General features: G+C 44.3%; 1 protein-coding gene across 1 annotated transcript in view; it reads left to right on the top strand.

Annotated features, from left to right (window-relative positions):
* The first annotated feature begins 4,531 nt into the window (after positions 1–4,531).
* The window catches only part of LOC144371890 (uncharacterized), a 38,465-nt gene continuing 18,301 nt past the window's right edge, over positions 4,532–24,695 (top strand). The window contains 1 exon segment of the mRNA XM_078035196.1: positions 4,532–4,586. Coding sequence (XP_077891322.1) covers positions 4,532–4,586 — 55 coding nt within the window.

Here is a 24,695-nt window from a genome sequence, read left to right as displayed (position 1 = left end):
TCATTGAAAAAAAAATGCTTATATCCAGGACAACATCGTCTTATTCATGGTTAAGGAAACAATCTATTTTACACCATTAGGTTACTTGAAGGTAATGATCTCCATATTTAACATAAATATATTCCACATCTGTAAGTGAATAACAAAGTAAATATAATTTATGGGAAGGTGTTTGTAGCACAAGTCTTCAGCCTGCACTCAAACCCTTACACACGAGTGTGAACAGATATATCCAAAATTCTGTTGTCACCTGCACAGGCCCAGTGTGTGTCCTGGAGCTGCCACCAACTCTCATGAGCAGGACGCTCAGCAGGCCCTGCAGGTACAGCAGCCACAGCACCAGCCCCCAGGGAGGGCAGCCTCCAGGTGCAGCAGGAGCAGCTTCAGAGCCCAGGGGATGCTGTACATCAGGCTGGGCTCAGGGAAAACAGCGCAGAACCTTGGAGAAGGCCAGGAAGGTCTGAGCCAAAGCATGGACACTTGTGTGCAAAGTCAGTCCAGGGCATAACCAGGATATCCACAGAGACACTTTGTCACTCCTTGCTGAGTGCTCAGGCCCAAAAAGACTTCTAGGGAGTGATCACCTGGTCTTCTGCAAAACAGACTCTAAGGTACCATGCTGCCCTCCTGACTGCCAGGATGCTAGTAAGTTCCCTCCTGCACCCAGGCACCACCTACTGCAACCTGATCCCTCAAGGAACTTCCTCCTGCCTTTGTCCACTGAAGTCCCTCTCACTAATCATCAGAAACATGGAGAGAGGACTCAGTTCTGGTAAAGTGAGAACACACAGCGTCTCATGCATGTTAGTCTTTTTTTCTGTGTCCCAGGAGAGAGGTCACTGCCCCTTACAACTCACCAAGAGTATTAGCAGGGTCCAGCCTCACACCAGCAGGACTAGGCCTGGCTGCTGAGTTCCTGCTGCCTCCTGCTGCCTTCTGCACACCCTGCCTGCCTGGGAGGGCTGTGTGGCAGGGACACAGGTCATTCTGGGAACCGGCAGCCACATTTCTTTCAAGAACTTTAACTTCTTCCTGTCCCCACTAGGGGACAAACCTCCACTCAGATGCTGCTAGTGCACAGGGCTACTGACAGTCTGAGGACTCTCAGGGGAGAAGATTGGGGACAGCTTTTAAGTTACACCCTCTCTCCCCCTCCCATCCCTTCTCCCTGGATTCTGGGCTCCTCCAGTGTCTCTCCTCTGCCCTCCTGCCTGGGTCTTCTCTGTCCTGTCCCCTCCTACTCTGAGTTCACACCTGTCACTCCTCACTTCCCACATGGCTGTTCTCATATAGGTCACAACCCTGTTCTCCTGCACATCCTGGCCCTTGGCCTGCCTCCGTCTCCACCCCTTGGATTTTCATGAGAGAGTCAATGATGGTTCCTGGTGGTCTTTAGAGACCATAAATTAGAAGAGCACATGTTCGGGGCTATATGTGTGGATGCCATGATCCTCTGTTAGCAGAGTTCCTGCATCATAACAGCTGTGACCTGCCAGAGGCATCTCTGTCTGCCCAGTCAGAGGAGTTAACAGCAGCAACTGTGGGTGGGTTTTTCCTGGGCCATGCAGTCACTGAGCCAGCTGTCCTGTCCTGTGTGGAAGCAGCAGGGAGGAAGCTAACCTTGCCCAGCTCTGGACACAGAACTTCTGTCCCCTTGGGCTCAAGAACAACTGCCAGTCTGTATGACACCTGCTCCTATCTGTAAACATAGCCCCATGGGTCACGTCCTGATCAATGGGAAGGTCACTGTTCCAGCAGCAGTAGGACCTTGTGAAGGTCCTGAACTTCATGGTGCTCATGCTCAGTCCTGAGAGTGAAGAGGCAGCCATGGGTTTAGGCAAGAGTTGCCAGCTTTACCTGCCCAGGCTCAAGGTGTCTGAACTTAGAGTCCCATCCACAGGGTGGAACACACCTATAGTCCTGGACATCTTGAGACTGAGGGAGGAGGGCTGAAGGTTCAAGGGCACCCCAGGAAAATCATAGAATCACTGAATATAAATAAAATGAAACCTATTTGGATGTAGTTCATGCTGGCCTAGCATATAAGAAACACTGTGTAGATCACCAGAACTGACAAAGCAAAAAAGGAAAAAGGAAAAAAAAAATCACACCTTAAACCAAAAGTCAAGACATATCTATGTGCAGACATATACTCAGAGTAAACACAGATATATCCACATAATTTATCTCCTAAATATTATGTATGTGGCATATAATATTTCTTTAATTAATTTCAAAGCATTTTGAACTCTGGCTTAGATGAGCCTCTGGTGATCTTTGTTAACCATCCTCTCAGGTCCAGCAGGGTTTCTGCCCCAGGACAGTGAGCTCATCACAAAAATCAGCCACCCCACAGGGCCACACCCAACATGGACTCCTGGTCTCTGAACCTCCCCTGGCTGTGGCCTCTTTCCCTGTCTCAGTCCAGGGTGTGGAGCACCTTCCTCCCCTGGACCTGTTGCCCAATAGCCTGGGGGCATGGCCTCTGCTTCCCCAGGTCCTCAGCCCCTCTGCCCAGGAGAGCTGTGTCCTAACAGCCCAGGGCCAGAGCCTGCAGCTCTGGGGCAGCCCCACCTGAGCTCAGCCTGGCTGAGCCCCTGCCCAGCTTCTCCCATCCACAGCTATGGGCCAGGCTACATGGGCAGTGACCACACGGACTCCATTTTACCCTGAGACTCCACCTCCTGTAAGAAGTGCTTCTCCCATCTGAATCCTGACCTCTGTGCCCATCCACAGGGGCTGGCACAGCAGTTTGGCAACACAAAATGGCAATTCTTTTACAATGTAAAGTTGTTCTCTTTGTGGTCCCCACATTTTCTGGGCCATACATTCTGTGAGAGAATAGTCATCTAGATGTTGGTGACCATTATTTAACTTGTGGTCAACTAGAGTGTTTTTGACCCACTTCCCTGCTGCTTATGATTTTAGGTCTTGTGTTGTTTGTTTGTGGTTTTGAATCAGCAACAACCACTTTTGATTAATGTGCTGCCATTCTTTACTTCTGGGTAAAAAAGTGGACTCAAACCCCTGGAAGGGGTCCAAGATTCAGACTTGCCACCTGCAAGTCTGATCGATGGGGTGATTTATTGCAATCTCTCCATGACACTACTACACAAGCAAAGTCTTTTTTTCCTCTAAAGCTCTGTACACATTCTCACAATTGTCCACTTGCAGGTTGTCACCTTGCTAAGGAGAAACTTGACCTGAATGTACTTTTCCCAGCCCCACAGTAAAGATTTCATTGTAGTCTCTCTTCCCTAAGGAACTTAACACAAGCACAGGAATATTTAAAATAGGGTGAAGCTTTTAAAACTTCTTCTTTTCCTTTAATTTACTGATAACCAGTTCTGTCCTGTTGTTTGTGGTAGGAACAGGTGAGCCCTCCCAGATCAGGGGAGAAGGAAGTATCAGGGGATACACCTGATGATCCCAGAAATGATATGTAAATGAGGGAAGGAAGGAGGGGCTGGGGCTCTGACTCAGAGGTAGAGAACTTGCACAGCATGCACCAGGCCTTGGATTCAATCATCAGCACTAAAGAGGGAAATTTAAAAAAAGAAAAAAAAAGAAAAGGGGGAAAAAGATTGTGGACAGTTATTGGGAATGCTTTTTGATAACTTTGAGAAGAACAAGGGTGAGAAATTTTACTTGCTTTATTTCTAGAAAAGTTACAAGAAGACCTGATGGGGGACATGATGTTTAGAGACACTGCAGCCCTCTTGAGGTCATGAGGCATTACTAGAGCTTAAAAACACATGTGGTAATACTAGTAAAGCAAAAGTATATACAGAGTCTGGATCTCTACTTTGTTTACCAAGATTCTGACCATGCCCTATATTCTCCAAACTTCAATCTTTAAAGTTTTTACAAGAACTCTTTTTTTGTAAAGTTATTCTTACTTCTCCTAAAAGATAGTTAAGTTGAAGAACATGGCTGGCCTTAGACCTGCTGTTCTGGAGAAGATGGGCATTATTATGGGTATGAGTGTGCTCTGTGGGACTCTGAGGCAGGGAGGGCTGGGTCCATGGGTGGGGCCCTTCTTCCCTGACTGTTACCCATGCTATGCCAATGTCCAGAAACCTCAAACACCTCAGTGAGTTTATACATCTTCCTCTCTTGCTGCCTTAATTTCTGTTTTTACTTCCAAAGCATAAAATACCCCCTTGCTTCTGTAATGTCCCCTCCTCCTCCAAGAATCACCAACACAGAACTGTGCTTAAGACACAAGGACAGCCTGTCCTCAACCAGAAAGTTACTACAGATCACCTATCACAGCTTAGGGAGCTGACTGTGTCCTGTGGCCCCAGGGAACCATGTTCACCCCAAGCAAATCTGAGCTCCCCTGGTCTGACCTGGGATGCCTGGACACACTGAGCCTGTGTTGATTGACCAGGAGGAGCCTCCCTTCAGCTCTGCCTAGCCTGCCCATCCCTGATGATTTGCATGTGCCCATAGCACAGCCCACTGCCTAGAGGACTTCTTAAGAGGCTGCTTATATCCTGTGTAGGAGTCAGTCTTGTCAGAACACAGCATGGCCATGAGGGCCCCTGCTCAGATCCTGTGGTTCCTGCTGCTCTGCCTTCCAGGTGAGGGGGAACAGTCTTGGGGATTTACTAATCAGAGTGTAGTCAGTGCTACCTGGCTACTCAGGAAAGAACTCTTGGAACATCACTATTTACAAGGATATTTCTTTTATGTTTCCAATGGCAGCTGTTAGAAGTGACATAACGATGACCCAGTCTTCATCCTCCTTGCCTGTGTCTCAAGGAGACAGAGTCACAATCACATGTAGGGCCAGTGAGGACATTTTTGATTATTTATATTGGTATCAGCAAAAACCAGGTAATCCTCCTAAGCTCCTCATCTATTGTGCAGAGAAGTTACTTTAAAATTTCAGGTTACTTACACCCTGTTCAGCATGAAGAATAACCCCCCAATAAGATGCTTGCTGTCACCCCTGATGAGCCATTATTCTGACTACATTCTGGGAACAGTCACCTAACCTGTGCCATTTTTTAATGCTAATCCATTCAAGTCAAGTCTAGGTCCCCCCCACACCCTTGACATTAACTGTGGGACAATCCCTGTGATTCCTGGAGTGAGCTCATGCAGAGGTGACAGGTTAAGATGGAAACTTGGGAGTGGACATCAGGATGATGTCCATGAATTATAACTTGACAGAAATCTGCTGATTACTGACAATATTATCTTCATCTTAACATAAATTAATCTATCTACTTGTTCACTCTTCCATCAATGATTTTTGGCATAAAAATATCAGCATCAAAAATATAGATATACAATCTGTATACGGGGTAAAAATAGGAGTTCATAACCCTTTTGAATCAAACTGTGAAATATATCAAGTTAGATGAAATGTTTTGAACGACCAACAATAAAAAAATATATAGATATAGATCTCAGTTAAGGGCATTTCATTAATGACTTTCACTCCTTACTATATATATATAAATCATTTTTTGAACAATCACTTTTCAGTATAGCACAGATTTAATCCCAAACAGAGCAAAACACATTATTGACGATGATATTTCTGCAGTGTGCCTCCTGCCAGACACACTCATAAATTATCTCCACAAAAAGATTTCATATTGGAGATCATCATATGTTATACTATGGAGTTGTGCACCATGATTGTTGCGACTAAATGTAAAACAGCCTGAGTGAGAGGGGACCTTCTGTGGGGCACTTAGGGCTGCCTGCGTGTGAGTTATATGCACAGGATATGAAGATGCTGATTTCAACTTCTGCTCCACTTACTCTAGAAACATGCCCAACCTCCCCCTCTCCTTCTAGGGTCAGAGCTGAGGAGAGACAGTTGTAACTAGCCACCTGGTCCTGATGTCAGATGGCTGCATGAGTCAGCCCTCAGCAACCAACCTCTTTCTCAGGATGGACCCTCCCATCGAGCACCACCATCCTGGGGTATCTGAATCCTCCTTTGTGGGGAACAATAAACCTTAGATGACATTTTACCTACAAGCTGTCTTTTTATCATTTCAAAAGATGCTTGTTGCTCTTGTAACTTTTATTTTCATTGACCAGTTGATCTTTTTCAACTGTGAAAGTTGTACCTGAATTTTAGCGGAGTTCACTGTTTTTTTGTGCAATATAAAAGGCAGGACATAGTCTTGTGTTTGAGAGTTTCCAGCTGCATGGCAGAGTTAGCAGGAATAAGTAACAGCCCTCACACTGACAGGTGCACCTGAGCCAGTGTGTGACCCAGGCACTGCTGTCCTCATGGTCATAGGAACCAAGGTATGCAGGAAAGAGTAACTGCAGGAAGGAAAGAGAGCAGAATCATTTCAATCCCTGTTGAATTCTGTATGGAGTCTTCTGTGATGTGTGTATGTGGTGTGTGTGGCTGTTCCTCTGTGTGGATCAGGGAAGGCCCAGGGACATTGGGAGATGTATCTGAGAGGGGAGAAAGGAGCCCCATAACCAATGGAGAACAGCAACAACAAGACCAGAAGGGGCACTTGGGAAAAGCAGGGACCTCGAGATCTCAAAAAAACATTGTTCATTGAAACAAAAAAATATATTTCCTTTTTTTTTTTTTTTTTTTTTTACTTCTACAGTCTGCAAAATCAACCAGGCATACAGTGCTTGATAACCTTTTCAAAATAAAAATCACTAGTTAATTGACCACAGTCTACATCCTGGATGAGCCGACTTTCAACAGTGCTGTGAAGACATAACTGTGCATGATTTTCTTTACTTCCAATCCTCTTTTTCCCCTTCACATGGGACTTTCTGATCTGTCTCTAGGATTGAGATACAAACTATTTTCTCTTTTAACTTGACCTTCATAGTGTTTGCTGTCTCAAGAGGGTTCCTATGTAGGTGACCTTGGACACCTTCACTTCCCCCTCCTGTCTCCATGTCCTCTGTACCTGTGTTAGTGGCTGGGATGTGTCACAGCACTGATGTGCTGAACCTCCAAGGCCACAACAGACTGCAGGCCACATCCAGGCCACACCATGCTCCTGATACATCCTCCTCAGCAGAGCCCAAGGGTCACCATGCTCCTGGTACACCTCCAAGTGGGTCTATTCTGGATACAAAAATAATGTAAGAGAACTGGATTAAAAAAGAAAAATCAAAGCTTCTCTTGCCTAGGCAGAGGACACACCAGTCACACATGACCCTGGAGCCCCAGCACTCCTACAGGGAAGATGGGGGTCTGAGCAGGGTCCTCAGGAGGCAAGGAGTAGGTCCCTCCCTTGCTCAGAACCTGCAGAGGCTGAGGAGAGAGGCCCAGCATCTGGTCTGGTGGCACCTGGAGCTGCAGCACCTCTGGGACCTTCCCTGCTACTCCCCTTGGGTATTGTGCACCCCACCCAACTGCTGAGTGCTGTCCTGGACCTGAGAGCCCCTGGAAGTTGCCAAGGGTCATAAAATTTTCTAATTATCACCCTCCTCACCTTAGACATTTACCATTTATTTCTGGTGAGTCTTTCAAAGCCTCAGCATTTGGAAAAAGAAGGCACAGATTCTAGACATGGAGGTGCTCGTGTCCTCCTCAGCCATCAGTGTCATCTGCCACAGAAGGTGTGAACCTCTTCCTATGGAGCCCTTGACTCTCTGGGACCCCAGGGTTAGGGTGAAGACGCCCTCTGTGCTCACCCCTCCCAGGAGTTTCTCTGTCCCCCCTGTGGGCACAGGTCTTAGCACAGGTGCTATGGCTGGCACAGGATTCTCTCTCCTTGGTCCCTCCTGAGCAACCTTCCAGGAAAGAAGGACTGGGCAGTGTTAATGGCAGATGTCCTTCAGGAATGACACTGATGAATGGGGTTGACAGCTGGTGGCCCAGGATGGTAGTGAACTTTTCACACTGTGACCAAAAGACCAGAGAAGAACACATTCAGAAGAGGGACATTTACTTGGTGCTCATGGTTTTAGTGTTCAGTCCATGGTCGGCCACTCCACTGCCCTGGGCCTGAGGTGAGGCAGGGCATCGTGGCTCCTCCAGGCACTTTGTCTGTTTCTGAGTTATTTCTGGGTTTGGGGTGTGTCTGCCTTGACCTTTGTCAAATGCTTATATTGGAGTATGTCCCTATATGGCCTGAGTCAGGGATTCCCTGGGAGACTGGAGATAGCACTCAGAAAATCCAGGGGTTACCGCTCACTGTTTCTTTGCAAACATCAGGGGCACTTCAGTGACACTGAAGGCGTCTTTGACAGAATGTCATACCCAAGATTAAACACGACTAAATGTCTGGAGACAAAATTGGTTTTGGATCTGTTGTGACTGGACCTTTCAAAATGTCCCTGATTGGAAATAATAACATTCCAAATGGATACAAATCAGCTGGTCTCTGCTCAGCAGGGGACTCCCAGTCACCCACATGGCCCAACACAAGGATCCATCAGCCATCCTCCCATCCTTTCCAGTAATGTTCCTGCAGGTGTCATCAGCCAGGGCTCACAAGACTCCTGATAATTCTGAGCATCCAGCCACCAGGCAGAATGACCACAGATGGGCCCTCATCTACCCCACAAGGCCACCAGGTCAAGTACTGTGGAGTCTTTTTAGGGATCTGGCACTGTACTGTGGGGAGCACAGATGCACCCTTCCCAGGCCTCAAAAATTGAATTCAGTGCAGTATTGAAGAAAGCATTTGAATCTTCCTGTCATCATCAGGTTGAAACCTCATAAATACAGGACACTCCTGAATTGGAGAGATAGAGATGCTCCCCCGCCACCATCCCTGCAGGCCTGCCATGGTCCTGTGAGGCATTTTAATGGAAGGTGAGATATGAACTGAGGGCTTGAGGACACTTCTCTCTATTCTCACCACCTCTGTCCTCTTGATGTGTGCCAACGACCCTGCAGATGCCCAAGGGAGAGAAAATAGTCACTGTCTGTTGACCCAAACCTCTGTAGACTCTATTTTCTCTAATATGAAGTGGACCACCTTCCTCTTCAGAGACTCTTGGTACTGTCATATGCTCCAGATGTGGCCAGTGGCCAGGCTCCTTCCCACCTGGAAATATGTCCACTCACCCTGAAAGCCAAGGACATTTTTGGAATGAAAGTTCAGGGAGGGAAGGCAGTTAGACAACAAACATTGTGGATAAAATGGTGAAATCACACAAATAGGAACAATCTTCAGGATAAGTGGGCATTCCTAGGGACACACTTATTGCTAAGGGTTCAGTGGATTTGACAGACAGAAGGTTCACAGTCATTAAGTTTGAATGCCCTCAGGGTTGGTTGTTGTTGTTATTATTAAATGACTCCAACTAACACTAAGAGTATGGAGCAGAGTGTTTGGTTTTGGCCTATGTTAACTGATTAATTTCCATATCTGCAACTCCCCTGCATTCTCCATCCCTTCTAATTAAAATGTGATATTTTGAAACATTTTATTAATTACAAAGCACTAATGGTGACTAGAACTGGTCAACCAAGTTGTCCTTGAACCACAGAAAAACTGCGGAGCTGGAACCCTAGCACCATGAGTCTTTGGTCCCTCCATTTCTGCCTAGAGTGCGTTGAGCAGCTGAATACTGTGTGGCTTCAGGTTCCAGACGTGGTGGAGGAATCCCAGTTCCTGAACTGCTAACATGTAGCTGGAAACTGTTTCATTTTATCATGGAACCATGGTTCAGCAGAGTGCCAAAAATCCACTTAGGACAATTAACCTAAGGAAAGAAACAAGCACAACAGCAAAGCATGTTTCACAACGTGCAAGAAAGCCCCTGTTTCTCTAGCAATGACAGTGGACAGGAAACTCCTCAGAGTGTTCCTCTGCATGTGGCTACTAGAGGGGGCCAGCACACAGCACTGAAGGCAGACAGGGGCCACAAGTTTTTGGAAATCATGTCCAGTGGACACTGATCCTGGGGTGATTGTCACTAGTACTTCATCACACCCTTTCTTTAATGCCCTAGGTTTTATTAAGGGGCCTGGAGGATGCAGGTGGATAAGGAAGTGGACATACCCAAGATTTCACCCAGCAATGATGCTTTAGGAATCCAGGTGTGTGGACTTCTCTGGGGAAAGTGTTGCCAGGTAGCCCTGGTGGCTGTGGGCATCTGCCTTCTGCCTGTTGGCTGAGAGGTGTGAAGCTCCCAGAGAGAGACCTGGTCATTCTCTCTGCATCTGCAGGTCTCTGGGGCTGTTTCAGTGTGTTTGTTGCAGTGGATCTGACAGCCATGTCCCCTGGACACAGCAGCCTGGGGGCTGGGGTGCCACTGTCCATCACACTTATGGTGGCCCATGGCAGAGCACATGCTTATAAACCAGCACACCGGGTGTCAGACCCGCTGATAATCTGTAATTCCTGGTACATCAGAGATGATTAAAGAAAGACATACATACACACACACACACACACACACACACACACACACACATCCAGTAGAAATGAGCACCGTCTTTATTTTTTTTCTCTGTTTCTTTTATAAAGCACTGTTAATTATAACAAGGGGGAAGAAAAAGCACCCTTTGGTCAGCTTAATCTTTATAAGCATGTATAAACATTCTCAGGAAAACTTTGTTTATGGTCACAATGCTCCATATTTCTTATCAATTAACTTGTGGTTAGTTATTCCCAGGCACACACACACACACACACACACACACACACACACACACACACATATAAATTTTACACTTGGCAGAACATTCTCTTCTTAAGACAGCAACATGGGCACAGTTCAAAGAGTTCATACTTTCTCACAGAACTTCTTGTTTTGCTAAGCACAGCAAAACTTAACTATCTGTTTGTGTGAGCTCACAGTTCCCCCTTAAATAACAATGATGGCAATTGTGCCTGTCTTAGGTTGTGAACCATACTGCAACATTCTTACCCATCATGGAGGACTTCCATTGATGAGGAATGAAAGCCTCATCTTAGGTTGATATGAGCAGTGATTCATCTTAGCTGTCATTGACAACAATCATCCAAACATTAGGGGGGCATATGAAATCATCACAGGAGGATGAGATAAGAGACAAGTGATCATACAACAACCAATGACACAAACAAGTATAGAAATGCCAAGTATCAAAATCATACATATCATTAATTTTAACCAGAAAATATTAGGAAGCCAGGATGTTAAATATTAAAATAATTTTTCATTTTTTTCTAATTGTCTGATATTATCAATCATTTCTTTCAAATGATGAATTTCTGTATCAATAGGTACACTGTTATCTGTCAGATTAAAGCAACACATATTTTTTACTTGAATACATTTTTTATGGTGTAACAATAGTAAAAAATCTATGGCAGCTCTATTATCCCAAACTCCTTGTCGTAAAACCTGCTGTTCTTTATTCAACAAGGCTAGAGCAGTAGATGTACGATTAATGTTTTTTGCCATTACACATGCTAATTTCATAGCTGTCTTATAAGCTGCTACTGTCAATCCAGAGATCCCCACAAAGGAACAGGTCAATGTATCAAACTCTGCTTTAGATAATAAGTTTATATCATCCTTACAGTCCTATGTTAGCGTAGCCATTCTTCATAAGCAAGGAGAAGGAAGTCCAGGAAGCAAATCACCAATGGAGGGAAGGAAAACTGTGAGACAACTAAGACAGCAATGTGTTCCATGAGTCACACTTGTCAGTATGTAGTTGAAGGTATAAGTTCCACAGGAAAAAAAAACAGCCTCTTGGAAGTGGGACATGTCCATAACTTGAAGGAATCGCAAAGGTATTATTACATGCAAAGGAAGGTCCCATAGATCTACATTTAGTTGCACAATTGTGAAACTCAGCGCAGGTGTCATTATCTGTTACAACAACAGTAGTGGTTATAACTTAAATTGCATTGCTGAGTAAGTGCCCCAATTAGAATAATCAGCATAAGTAATAGTTTTATCAAAATTGGAGGAAAAAGTTATATATTTTATTTCTTCTGTTGGATGACAGACAGGTAGTAAACAGAAACACAATACTGCTCCTAGATGGACATCTTGTTTTAGGCAGATATTATCAGTCCCTGCCAATTGAGCCAATCTCAGCCATACATTGGTATGATTGAAAGAGGCAACTTCCACAGCTCAAAAAGGAGAAAAAAAGGTTAGGGACAGCATCTATAAGATATAAAACAAATCAAAGAGGTAAGAGCATTCATGATGTAGTTTTAGAAGAGTCAAACCATATCAAATGAGAAGGAATCCATCAAGGTCTGGGATCATTTTGTGGAAAAACACAGGCAGCTCCTTTTCCCCACATTAATACAGGATCAGCACCCATCCATTGTCCTGTTAAAACATCTTTGCACCTTACAAGTGGATGGGCTGTTTGTCCCTTAGCATGCCATAAGCAATCTGCAGCTGTCAATTTTGTAGCTGGGTCTACAGTTAAAAAATTTAAAATAAATAATACATGTGCTAAATAAGAGCAGGGACTGCCACTATCTTCTCCCCCCTTTTGTTTTTGACAGATATGTTTTAAGAGATGATGAGTTCCTTCTTCTATGCCCTGTCTTTGAGGGTTATAAGGAATATCTGTCATGTGTTTTACATCATAAGTGTGAAGAAATCTTGTAAATGATGTAGTAGTAATGCTGGTCCATTATCTGTTTTAATATGTTTAGGGAGACCCATAATAGAAAAAGCTTCCATATAGTGAGCAATTACATCTTTGACCCTTTTTCCTGAATGAGGAGAAGCATAAATGAAATGAGAGTACGTATCTATAAACACATGAACATATGCTAATTTGCCAAAAGAAAGATAATGAGTAATATCCATTTGTCATAAATGACCTGGTAAAAGGCCTCTGGAATTAATTTCAAAATGAGGAGAGTGTATCTGTGCAGAGCAGAGGGAACAATCGCAAATAATTTGAGAAGTTGCTTTACAATAAATTTTACAATGATGAGCTAAAGAAGAAGCATTAAGGTGAAATTGAGAATGTAGAGTTTTGGGAACCATAGATAGAAAGGCAGACATTTTTGAGGCTAAATCAGTGGCAGCATTTTTTTTACTAAGTGGTCCTGGTAAAGTTGAATGAACTTTGTGCCTAAGAGAGAAAACTTTTATTCTTTTACTAAGGGCTGGATAATCATACTCGCAAACACCAAGCCTACCTGTGTAGGTTAGGGTTAGGAATATCTGTAGCCCTTAAACTAAAAACTTTTGTCTCTGGAAGCTCCTCTTAATGGTTTTTTTTTTTTTTTTTTTATACTTGTCAGGCATTTTTGTCTGAGAATCTTTCTTTGTAGCCTTAAGTCTTAACTTATCTTACTTATCTCAGGCTAACATAAGGTGTATACCTCAAATAATAATAATAATAATAATAATAATAATAATAATAATAATAATAATAATAATAATAATAATTATTATTATTATTATTATTATTATTACAAATGTTTAGGAATGGTTGTGTTTTGGTTTTAAATGTCTATACTGAGTGTTTAAGATGAAGCAGTCAAACTGACTTTTGTTTTTATCTATTATGAATAGTCAGCTGAGTTATTATGGGAGTCATTTTTGGGGAAACTTTACAGTAGCTTTTTAGTTTTGTTAGTGTCATTTGCGCTAGGATGGGTCCAGGTCTTGCTTGACCATGTGGCTTCCCTCAGAAGCATCAGGGATGTCTCCCTTTTCTAATTACCCTCCTCTTTATAGTAAATGTTCTGATTTGCTTTTTGTTCTCCAGTGGTCTCATTAATCTTCCTGATCGAGATGTCATGTGGCTTAGAGTTGCAAAGCTCTTTACAGAAGTTCCCTTTTCTCTGATTTAGACTGACTTAGAGGGCAAGAGCAAAATATTGGTTTTCTTGGCCCTTTTTATTTAACTTTAATTTTAAATCTTTATCTTAAACATCCAGTAAATAAATTTTAACAGCTTTATATTAAGAGTATTGGGCTTTAATGTCTATAACTATGTAATTATTTATCTTTCTTATTAATTGGGGTCTATATTATCCTATCCATCTTGTAGGTGATGGCTTATTATCTTAAATTAACCCATGTGGTGTGTTTTTAAAGCAGTACCTTTGAAAAAAATTAACAGGCAATCTTCAGGACATTTATAAGAAAATTACAAAATAAAGTTAACAAGAGTGAAAACATATTTAATTTGTGTAATAGCTACCTTGAATTTTGGCTGAGTTATACATTATATCCCCTGTTTGAGATCCTAGTAATCTTGATAGAAAAAAAAAAACAACTTTTGAACATAACTTTTAATGAACTAAAATCTGGCCTACTGCTTTTCTAGTCATTTTTACATTTAGTAAGATGGGACACAGAGCCTTATCTCAGGTAAGGCAGGGCTCTTCATAAATCTTAAGTACTGTAGTTATGAAGCTGATCTTTGTCTTTTAAGTATCATTTTACAAAGATTATATAAATTGTTTGAGGTCACATGAACATTAGCTAACACCATATGATATCACATTTATAACATGAATTAAAGAAAGGCTGAAAATTATCAACCATTTGTGGAAAGGTAGTAAAATATTTTGTGTTTTTAAATATTAACCTTTACATAGATTGGGCTGTCTTTAACTTAAAAATACATTTAAAAATTCTGAATAAATTTATTAGCCCCAAATAACTCCCAATTGATTTTGAAAAAAAATCCTGTTTTCTAAAGCAATATTTTAGGAAATGTGCCCCTTGTACATTTCCAGAGTCCCTAGAAGAGAAAGCTGGAGGAATTCTAGTGCAGCAGACCCCAAGTAGAGGTGGTGGGCTTTTCCTTTTTTGTGAATAACTTGACCAATATTAGAGAGAAGGTTGAAAGACAAAACAAGGGTCCCCTGAGCTGAAAGGCTGGGACATGGCCTGTGAGGGTTTCCTGAGGTGATGGTCTGAAAGTGGATGGTGAGAAGAGCACAGAGGTCAGCTCTGTGGGCTGTGATGGACAGTCCAGTAGATATTTTATTGAAGATCAAGAAAAATAGATAGGATTCAAGAGCTGAGAGCAGGTAGTGAAGAGACCACCCAGAGCCCAGTGAGGCTGTGGAGAGAAATTGAAGGCTGAATCATGTGCATCTCGGTGATGCTACTCTTCTGATAGTTCTGAGGAGCATTTTCCCATGGAGACAATGACATCATGACAAGAACAGAGATGTGGAGTGTCAGCGGTCAAGGGATTATTTTTTTTAACCAGAAGTCACACCTGCAAGTAGAGTGCTGCTGTTGTCAGAGCTTCACTGATGTGAAATGTGATGTAAGGGCAGCTGCAGAAAACCCACCCATGTCCCTTGATCTTTGGGACACCTCTTTCTCCAACCTGATGGCCTGACTCAGGATCAGCATGACAGCCAGGCCACTGGGTGGACACTGTGCAGCTGTGGTGAAGATGTCACAGCTGGATGATGGGGACTCCATGGGAACGTGGAGCAGCTCAGTGCAGGAGCTTCCTGGAGACAAGAGGAAGGTCAGGAGAGCAAGAGTTCACCTGCTGGAAAAAGTGGCAGATTTACAGGTGAAAGATTGTCCCCCTTTTAAGGAGATTAGGCCTGAGCAGTCTGGAAGTGTTCATGTGCAGGCAGGATGGTCACATAGCACAGAGTATCATGGGAGGAAAAACTCCTGTCTGCTGAACAGTACAACCATCTGCCTCAGGGTTCTGGTGCCACTGCACCAAGGGGGACAGAGCCTGGCTCTGCTCCTCTGTGCACTTGAGGTTTACCTGTACCCACTGCCAGAACTAGAGAGTGTTGCTCTTCACTAAGTCTCACAATGGATGAGGTTTCTTGCTCCTCCCATTCTGCTATGGGTTCCAGAGCCATATCTGTGTCTGGGACAGATCGCTGGGAAGCTCTGCCTCAGTGGGACCTAGAGGGAGCCACACAGCTTAATTTGGTTACTCTGCCTTCTATTCTTCCGGCTCCCTGTGGAGGGACTGGTGCTAATTGTTTTCATGAAAAAGATTATGGCTATAAGGTCAGGCAGCCTTTGAGCTCAGTAGAGCACTCCTCATGAATCTCTGCAACTACTTCCAGGAGGAATTACCCCAACCTAATTCCTGCAGCCTGCACATCAGTCATGGTAATTCACAGAACAGCCCATCTTGGCTTTTATCCTCTGAGCAATGAGACTCCATATGTCAAAGCATAGAAGTCCAGCTGCTCCTCTGAGGGGACTGGAAGAGGACTGAGGTTTTCTGCCAGCTCCCCTGGATCTTAGGATGCTGCACCCAGCACACTTGGTATGTATTCATGAGAAGCACTAGTAAGTCAGAGGAGAGCCTGGGTCAGTCCAAGGTCACCTACCATACCTCCCACAGCCCATCTTCCTGTAGACATCATAGACAGAGAGCAAAATAATCAGGGACCTTATAATATTGTGGGTGGATGAAAGTCCCTAATCTCTGACATGTGCTGTCCCCGAACAGTGCAATCATGGGCAAATGAACCCACAGGAAAACACACACAAGCATGTGCTGTGAGCAGACTGGTCTGTCCTGTAGAGGAAATCATTGTGCACTGGGTACCCACAGTGTGGTGACCATTGAAGGACAACAAGTGGACCAGGACCTCTGCAGGGTCTCCCAGGTCAGTGACTGAACCTTTGGGGGTCTGTGGCTCAGATTCTTGGTTGGTCACATTCATAGTCTCCTACTGGCTCTAGAGAGGGGAAGGGTGTGGTCTAGAGCCCAGCTCTTCAGGAGCTGAGGACACCCTCTGAAAATTAAGAAAGAGAAGGTGGAAATGAGTGGATTCAGACCTCCAGCTGTGCTCAGGATGGAGAAGTTCGTCCTTCCTTCCCTACAGACAGCTCTCTCCACATAACTGCAGTGCACCTGTAACCAGGACATGGACATTTCTGCCCTGTCCCATCCTGGCATTTCACATGCGCCTAGTCGCCCCCTAGTGTCTTCTGTAGCAAATGGTCCAGTGGAGACTCCCAGCTGCTGTGGAGCCAGGTCTTTTTGGCCTCCATCAGCCTGGGTTGGCAGCCTCTGCTTCCTTGGATCTCGTGGTCCTGTCTCTGTTGAAGGTGCTGTGCCAGTGGCCCTATAGAATACCCTCACAGAGCATGCAGTGTCCCTCAGGACTGAATTCTGCTCCTGCATCCAGCATTGTGGTCACTCTGATGCCACAAAGAGGCACCCCACTGGGCAGCTTCACATCAGAAATGGATTTTCCCATGACTGTGGGATCTCAGGCCAACATCGAGGCACCAGCAGGTCATTCTGCTCTCTCTTGGCTCACAGAGGGCTGTCCTCCTGTGTCACATAGCTTTTTCTGGTGTCTCTGAGACCTTATTTTCTTTTCCTATAGGGACACCAGTCACACTGCATTAGACCCATACCTAGAACCTCACTTTTATATAATTACCTGTGTCTCACCCTCACCAAGAATGTCACTATTTCATCCGGACACCACACACATCCTTCAAGGGAGAAAAAAAATGATGAAACTCAAGACAACATAGTGGTAGTTATAGTTAAGGAAACAACGTGTGTTACACTGTTGGGTTACTTCAAGGTGATGTTTTCCATATGGAGCACCTTTCTTCCTAGGACCTGTTGCCCACAGCCTAAGGGCAGGGCCTCTGCTTCCCCAGGTCCTCAGTTCCACTGCCCAGTAGAGCTGAGTCCTTCCTCACAACCCAGGACCAGAGCCTAAAGCTCTGGGGCAGCCCCAACTGAGCTCTGCCAAGCTGAGCCCCTGCCTCACCTCTCCCACATACTTTACTAGTGAACTCCTGTCCTTGATCTAAAGCTCAGGACACATTTCCAGAAATGTTTACTCACATTGTCACCTTAGTATGTAAATGTTAGACCTGATTGTTCTTTTTTCAACCCCAACAATTTAAAATTTTATTCAAATCTTTCATCCCTATTTAACATAACTTATAAACACAGGGATATTTAAAATAATGTGAAGCTTTTAAAATCAACCCCACCCCCTTTTTGGCAAGGTAAGGTCACATGAGCCTTCTCAGAACAGGGCAGGAGAAAGAATTAGGAGACCCAAGTGATCATCTCACAAATGATATATGAGTAGGGATGAAGGGGATAGGGGCTATCAGTCAGTGGTAGAAAATTTGTAAACAAACATAAGACCTTGAGTTCAGTCACTAGCACCAAATCAAAAAAAGTGATGGCTGTGGACTCATATTGAAATGAGTATTTTTGATTCCACTTAGAAGATTGAAAGTGAATAGCTTTGCTATTCACTCCTGCAACAGTTAAGAAAAAATACAAGGGATTCTATGATGGAGAAACATTTTTTTATTGGTTGTTCAAAACATTACAAAGCTCATGACATATCATCTTCCATACATTTGATTCAAGTGGGTTATGAAGACATATTATCTTCCATACATTTGATTCAAGTGGGTTATGAACTCCCATTTTTTACCCCAAATACAAGTTTCAGAATCACATCGGTTACACATCCACATTTTTACATAATACCATAATAATGACTGTTGTATTCTGCTACCTTTCCTATCCCCTACTATCCCCCTCCCCTTCCCTCTCATTTTCCCTCTCTACCCCATTTGCTGTTGTTTAATTCTGTCCCTGTTTTTTTTCTCTTTCCCCTCAAAAACTTTTATATGTAATTTTGTGTTTCAGCCCTCTTGACACCATGAGGCATATTTAACAATATTAAAAATCACACAAGATAACATAGACAAAGCAGAACCTGGATCATTTCTGTTTTTCCCAAACTGTGGACTCAGACCTATATACTCCAAACTTTAAAATTCTGTTTTTGTTTTGAGCAATTGCTAGAGGACTTTACACTTGTTTCTGAAATTATTCAAACTTCTCCAGAAAAGATACTTAAGATGAAGAATATTGCTGACCTTAGACCTGCTCCACTAGGGAAGATGGGCACCATCATGCATGTCAGTGTGTTTGTGGGACACTGAGGCATGTGGGGACTGGATCCATGATTGGGTCCCTCCTCCTCTGGCATCTCAGCCATGATACATCAACTTCTGGAAATGAGTTTTTGAATCCTAATCTTTTTCTGTCTTAACTTTTCTTTACCATCCTAAGCATGGAATGATTCTATTACATCACAGTATCATGCACATGAACACTGAGCAAGGACAGGTGAAGTACCTTCTCCTGCCACAAGTTTTATGGTGATGAAGCTCCACCCAGCCAAGGGCAAGCTTCAGTGCCTGTGCTCGTAACTTCTATAATGCTGAGGACATGATCTTCTGAAGGAAGAAGCTCTAACTTCTGAATGGATAAAGATTCCATTGGGAGCTGATGGAGCATTAATAGCTAATTCCCTTTTGGTTAAAGAAAGACTGGGGAAGTAAAAGCATTGGAGTCCTGTGGGAAAAGCAGACTGTAGGACATGAGGCTCAGAACAGGGAAATGTAGCCTGAAGAGCTGCTCAGCCTGACCAGGGAAAGTTCTGTGTGTGTCAGCACTATGGCTTGTGGGTGTCAATTACTTTCATGGAAATGTTTGGAATCCCAGACCAGCCCATCTCTAGAGCTCATGTTTGCTAGCAAGACCCCTCCCACTAGACAGCTTCCTCATAAATGTCTGCCACTATCTCCAGGACAAAGTGTCCCTTTGCCACTTCTGCTGTTGTGCTTTTCCCACTCATCACAGGAGGTAGACACTTGCCCCTCTAGTGCTCTTCTCGTATTTGGTGAAGGAAACTGGGATGTTTTTTCACAGACTTTTGTGGTTGAATTTGAATATTTGACAAACCTTCCAGGTGTTTCACCATTTCACAACAGAGTCCTGTTATTTATCATTGCTAGTCTGACTTCACACTAAAATGAGCTGTTTATTACATTCACTTACCTGGAAAATGGAAGAAACACATTTTCCTTTTCTTCTGAGGAGTCAAAAAAATTATGGGTTGGAAGATGTGAAGAGCAGAGCGATGACCAGGAGCACTGACTGCAGAGCTCACTCTGGGCTCCTCCTGGGCACACTTTGTAGAGCCTCAACCTCCTTCTTTGTACAGTAGAGATAAAAAGTTTATTTGCAAAGATTCCTGTTCTGAATGTTACAGAATGATATTAAAGGAGACTGTCAAAAAGTAAATTTATCTTTGCTTGTTTTTGTGTTGAAAGGCCTAATATGAACATAGCAGTCCATCCCAGTGGCTTGCAAGGCTTAGGCAGGAAAATCACAAATTCAAAGCCACCTTCATCAACAGGAAGGAACTAAGCAACTCAGGGAGACCCTATCTCTAAATAAAACATAAAAGAGAGCTGGGGATGTGGCTCAGTGGTTGAGTGCCCTTGAGATCAATCCATGGAACCCAATAAATAAATAAATGACAAAAAATAAAAGTAAATTAAATAGAAGTCCATCTCAAATTGTTAAGCAAATTCAATGCAATAATTATCAAAAGCACAATTTCATGTTCTTTCTTTATTTATTTATTTTTTGCATAAATGTGAATTATTTATTACAGTTAACAGGATAATGCAGAGAACACAGAGCGAGTAAATAATCTTGCAAAATATAAGTGCACTCAGGGGACCCAGTTTCTGATTTCCAATGTTTTAAATTTAATTTTCTTGGCTGTTTCTCAGTGGTGATGGGCAGAGACCCCAGGTTTCCCCCGTGCTGCCAGTGCTCTCACAGTGACCTGACCCCAGACACTCCCTTCTCCCTACCACAGTGCTGGGGAGTGAGAAGTCACTGTCCCCTGCAGACTCAGCAAGAGTATTAGCAGTGTCCAGCCTGGCACCATCAGGATCAGGCCTGGCTGCTGAGCTCCTGCGGTCTCCTGCTGCCTTCTACAAACCATGCCTGCCTGGGAGGCTGTATGGCAGGGACACAGGTCATTTTGTCCCCAGCAGCCACACTTTTTTCAAGGGACTTGAATTTCTTCCTGTCCTTACTAGGAGAAAAACCTCCATTCATATGTAGCTTGTGCACTGTGCTGGTGACTGTCTGAGAACCCTCAGGGGAGCAGTTGGGGACAGCTGTGAAGTCACACCCTTCCTCTCCCCCCATACCTTCTGCCTGGATCCTGGGCTCGTCCACTCTCTCTCCTCTGCACTCCTGCCTGGGTTTTCTCTGTCCCTTCCCCTCCTACTCTGAATTCACACCTGTCACTCCTCACTCCCCACATGGCTGTCCTCATGTGGGTCACAAACCTGTTCTCCTGCACGTCCTGGGCCTTGGCCTGCCTCTGACTCCACCCCTTGGATTCTCAAAGGAGAGTCAAAGATGGTGCCTGGTGGTCTTTAGAGACAAGAAAGAAGAGTAGCGGGTGTTCAAGGCTGTATATGTGGCTGACATGTTCCACTGAGAGCAGAGTCCCTGCATCATGTCAGCTGTGACCTGCCAGAAACACTCCTGTTTCTCCAGACAGAAGGGTGGCCAGCAGCAGCTATGAGTGGGTTTGTCCTGTGGCCATGCAGTCACTGAGGCAGCTGTTCTTTGCCCTGTGTGGGAAAACACAAGGGAGAAGCTGCCCATACCCAGCTCTGCACTAAAAACTTTTGTCCTCTTGGAGCCCAGAAAAACTGCCCATGTGTATGACACCTGCTTCTATGTGTAATCAGAACCTCTCAGGTCACCCAGTGTCCTCAGCAATGGAAAGGTCAATGTTGCCATATCAGCCAAATAGGAGCAGGTCATGAACTCCATGCTTATGCTTATGCTCAGTCCCTCTGAGTGGAGTAGCAGCCATGGTCTAGGCAAGAGATGGCAACTTTAAATATCCAAGCTAACTGCTTCAAAACTTAATGTCAAATTGGTAGGGTGGTTGATGCCTATACTCCCACCTACCTTAGAGGCTTAGCAAAGAGGAATCCAGGTTCAAGGCCACCCCAGGAAAAATATAGGAACACTCTATATAAATAAAATTAAAAGGTGCACTCATACATTGCTGGTGGGAATGCAAATTGGTACAATCCCTATGGAAAGGTGTATATAGATTCCTCAGAAAACTGTGAGTGGAGCCACCATTTGACCCAGCTATCCCACTCCCTGGTTTATATCTAAAAGACTTAAAATCAGCATGCTACAGTAATGCAGCTGTATCAATGCTTATAGCAGCTCAATTCACAATAGCTAGACTATGGAACCAACCTAGGTGTCCCTCAATAAATGAATGGAAAAATAAAATATAGTATATATACTGAATGGAATTTTACTCAACTTTAAAGAAGAGTAAAATGATGGTATTTGCCAGTAAATAGTTGGAGCTGGAGAATATCATGCTACGTGAAATAAGCCAATCCCCAAAAACAAAGGCTGAATGTTTTCTCTAATCCTAATAGTTCAGAACCAGAGCCTGCAGCTATCAGAAAGCACCTCCTCAGCTCAGCCTGGCTGAACCCCTGCCCAGCCTCACTCATCTACAGTTATGGGCCAGGCTACATGCGCAGTGACCACACGGACTCCATTTTACCCTGAGACTCCACCTCCTGTAAGAAGTGCTTCTTCCATGGGAACTCCTGCTTCTGTGCCCATCCGCAGTGGCTGGCACAGCAGTTTGGCAGCACAAAATGGCAATTCTTTTATAATGTAAAGTTGTTCTCTTTTTGGTCCCCATGTTTCCTGGGCCATGCATCCTGCCAGAGAATGGTTGCCTAGATATTGTTTACCATTCTTTAACCTGTGCTCAACTAGAGTGACTTTGACCCACTTCCCTGTTGCTTATGATTTTAGATCTTGTGATGTTTGTTTGTAGTTTAGAACCAGCAACAGCCACTTGTGATTAATGTAGTGCAATTCTTTACTTATGATAAAACCCTGGGGCAGGGGGTGGTCTAAAGGTGTAGACTTGTAGTCTGCCCCTTGGCCTGCTGGCTAGTGAATCCTGACCACTAGCTGGTGAATAAGTGTTTCTTCTTCTGTAAGATCAGGATTTATCTTAAACTGGTTGATATATTGCAATCTCACCTTAACACTTAAAGCACAAGGACACCCTGTCCTAAACCAGAAAGTGGCTACAGATTACCCTTCACAGCTCTGGGGGCTGACTGTGTACTGTGACACCAAGGAACCATGTTCACCCCAAACAAACCTGAGCTGCCCTGGTCTGACCTGTGACACCTGGATATACTGAGCTTGTGTTGATTGACCAGGAGGAGCATCCCTGCTGCTCTGCCCAGCCTGCCCAGCCCTGCTGATTTGCATGTGCTCACAGCACAGCCCACTGCCCTGAGGACTTCTTCAGTGGCTGCTCACACCCTGTGCAGGAGTCAGTTCCCCTGAGGGCATAGTATGACCATGAGGGCTCCTGCTCAGCTTCCTGGGCTCCTGCTGCTCTGCCTCCAAGGTAAGGAAGGACACTACTGGGAACCTACTCATCCCTCTCTGGTCAGTGATGCCTGTCCCTTGGAGGGTGGAGTCTTGTATCATAATTAATGATGTGGCAATTTTATTATTTATTTATTTACTTAATGTTTTCAATGTCAGGTTCCAGATGTGACATCCAGGTGACCCAGTCCCCATTCTCCTTGTCTGCATCTGAGGGAGACAGAGTTACCATCACTTGCAGGGCCAGTCAGGGAATTAGAAATTATTTACACTGGTATCAGCAGAAACCAGGACAAGCTCCTAAACTCCTTATCAGATATTCAATCAGTTTTCAATCTGGAGTTGAGGGGTTGAGGTTCCATGGCAGTAGAGCTGGGAAACATTTCAATCTCACCATCAGCATCCTGGGGCCTGAAGATGTTGCCAATTATTACTGTCAACAAGGTAGCAGTTCCCCTCCCAAAGTGACACAGGCCATGACATAAACCTCCCACAGAGCAGAAGTGTGAGGTTGGGCTGCCCCAGCTGCTCCACCTGCTGAGGGCACTGCTCAGAGTCACCAGGCTCTGAGGGCCACAGTGAGGGTTTTCTAGAGGGAAGAGGGAGAATTCTTTTTCCAGAGTTCCATTGCTTTTCTTCATCTCCAGCAACTCAGAGAAGACAATCCTTTTCCTGGTATAATTCAGGGTAAAGGTTGTTTCCTCTGTGTCGCTCTGTCATGATTCTGTGAAGTGCACTGTGTTGTGTCAGCTGGTCTGGATGGACAGATGCCTGGAGCATGAGCATGTCCAGGAAGGTGGGTGTCATGTTTGGGGGACCAAGTGAGGAAACCCTTCCTGAGTGTAGGAGGCTCAGCTCAATGGCCTGATCTAGGCAGACTGCAGGAGAAGCAGGGGATGCTCATTTTTGATCTTCTCAAGATCTTCCTCCTCCAGAGCATGAGCTTCTCCTGCCACCAGGCTTGGACATTGACCCCAAGTACTTTGGCCTTTGGACTTGAATTGTACCTGCTGCCTCTCATGGAATCATGGACCTGCAGCCCTGGATTAGGGTCCATCATGGACTCTCTCCATCTGGGGCTTCTGCCCTCCTGACTGAGATGCAAACCGAGGAGGGCAAGGCAATGCTGGTGATCACTGGTTCTGACATCATCACTCCTAATGCATGCACACACACACACACACACACACACACACACACACACACACACAGTTACAGCACCTTCCTCTACAGGGCACTCCCTGTGCTTTCCAGTCTGTTGTATGTCACTATATTCTTGGTCAAGCTGAGCATCTCCCTTCTGAACATCCAGAGTCCAAAGTGCTCCAATAACTTTTTAATGAGTCCAGTGTGGGTTTTGGTCTCTGAATGGACATACTCAACTAGTAAAGTTGAATCCAAGTTTCCAAAAATTGAAAAGCAATAAAATCTGTTTTTCCTCCAAACACATATTTTATGTCATTGGTTCAAAGGACAGAATCCATGTCCTGGTGGTCCCCTGCACACTACTGCAGCCTGGCATCTGAGAAAT

This window comes from Ictidomys tridecemlineatus, chromosome Y (assembly GCF_052094955.1).
Source record: "Ictidomys tridecemlineatus isolate mIctTri1 chromosome Y, mIctTri1.hap1, whole genome shotgun sequence".
Classification (NCBI taxonomy): Eukaryota; Metazoa; Chordata; class Mammalia; order Rodentia; family Sciuridae; genus Ictidomys; species Ictidomys tridecemlineatus.
Note: the sequence above shows the minus strand (reverse complement) of the source record. Positions and strands in the feature narration are given on the sequence as shown.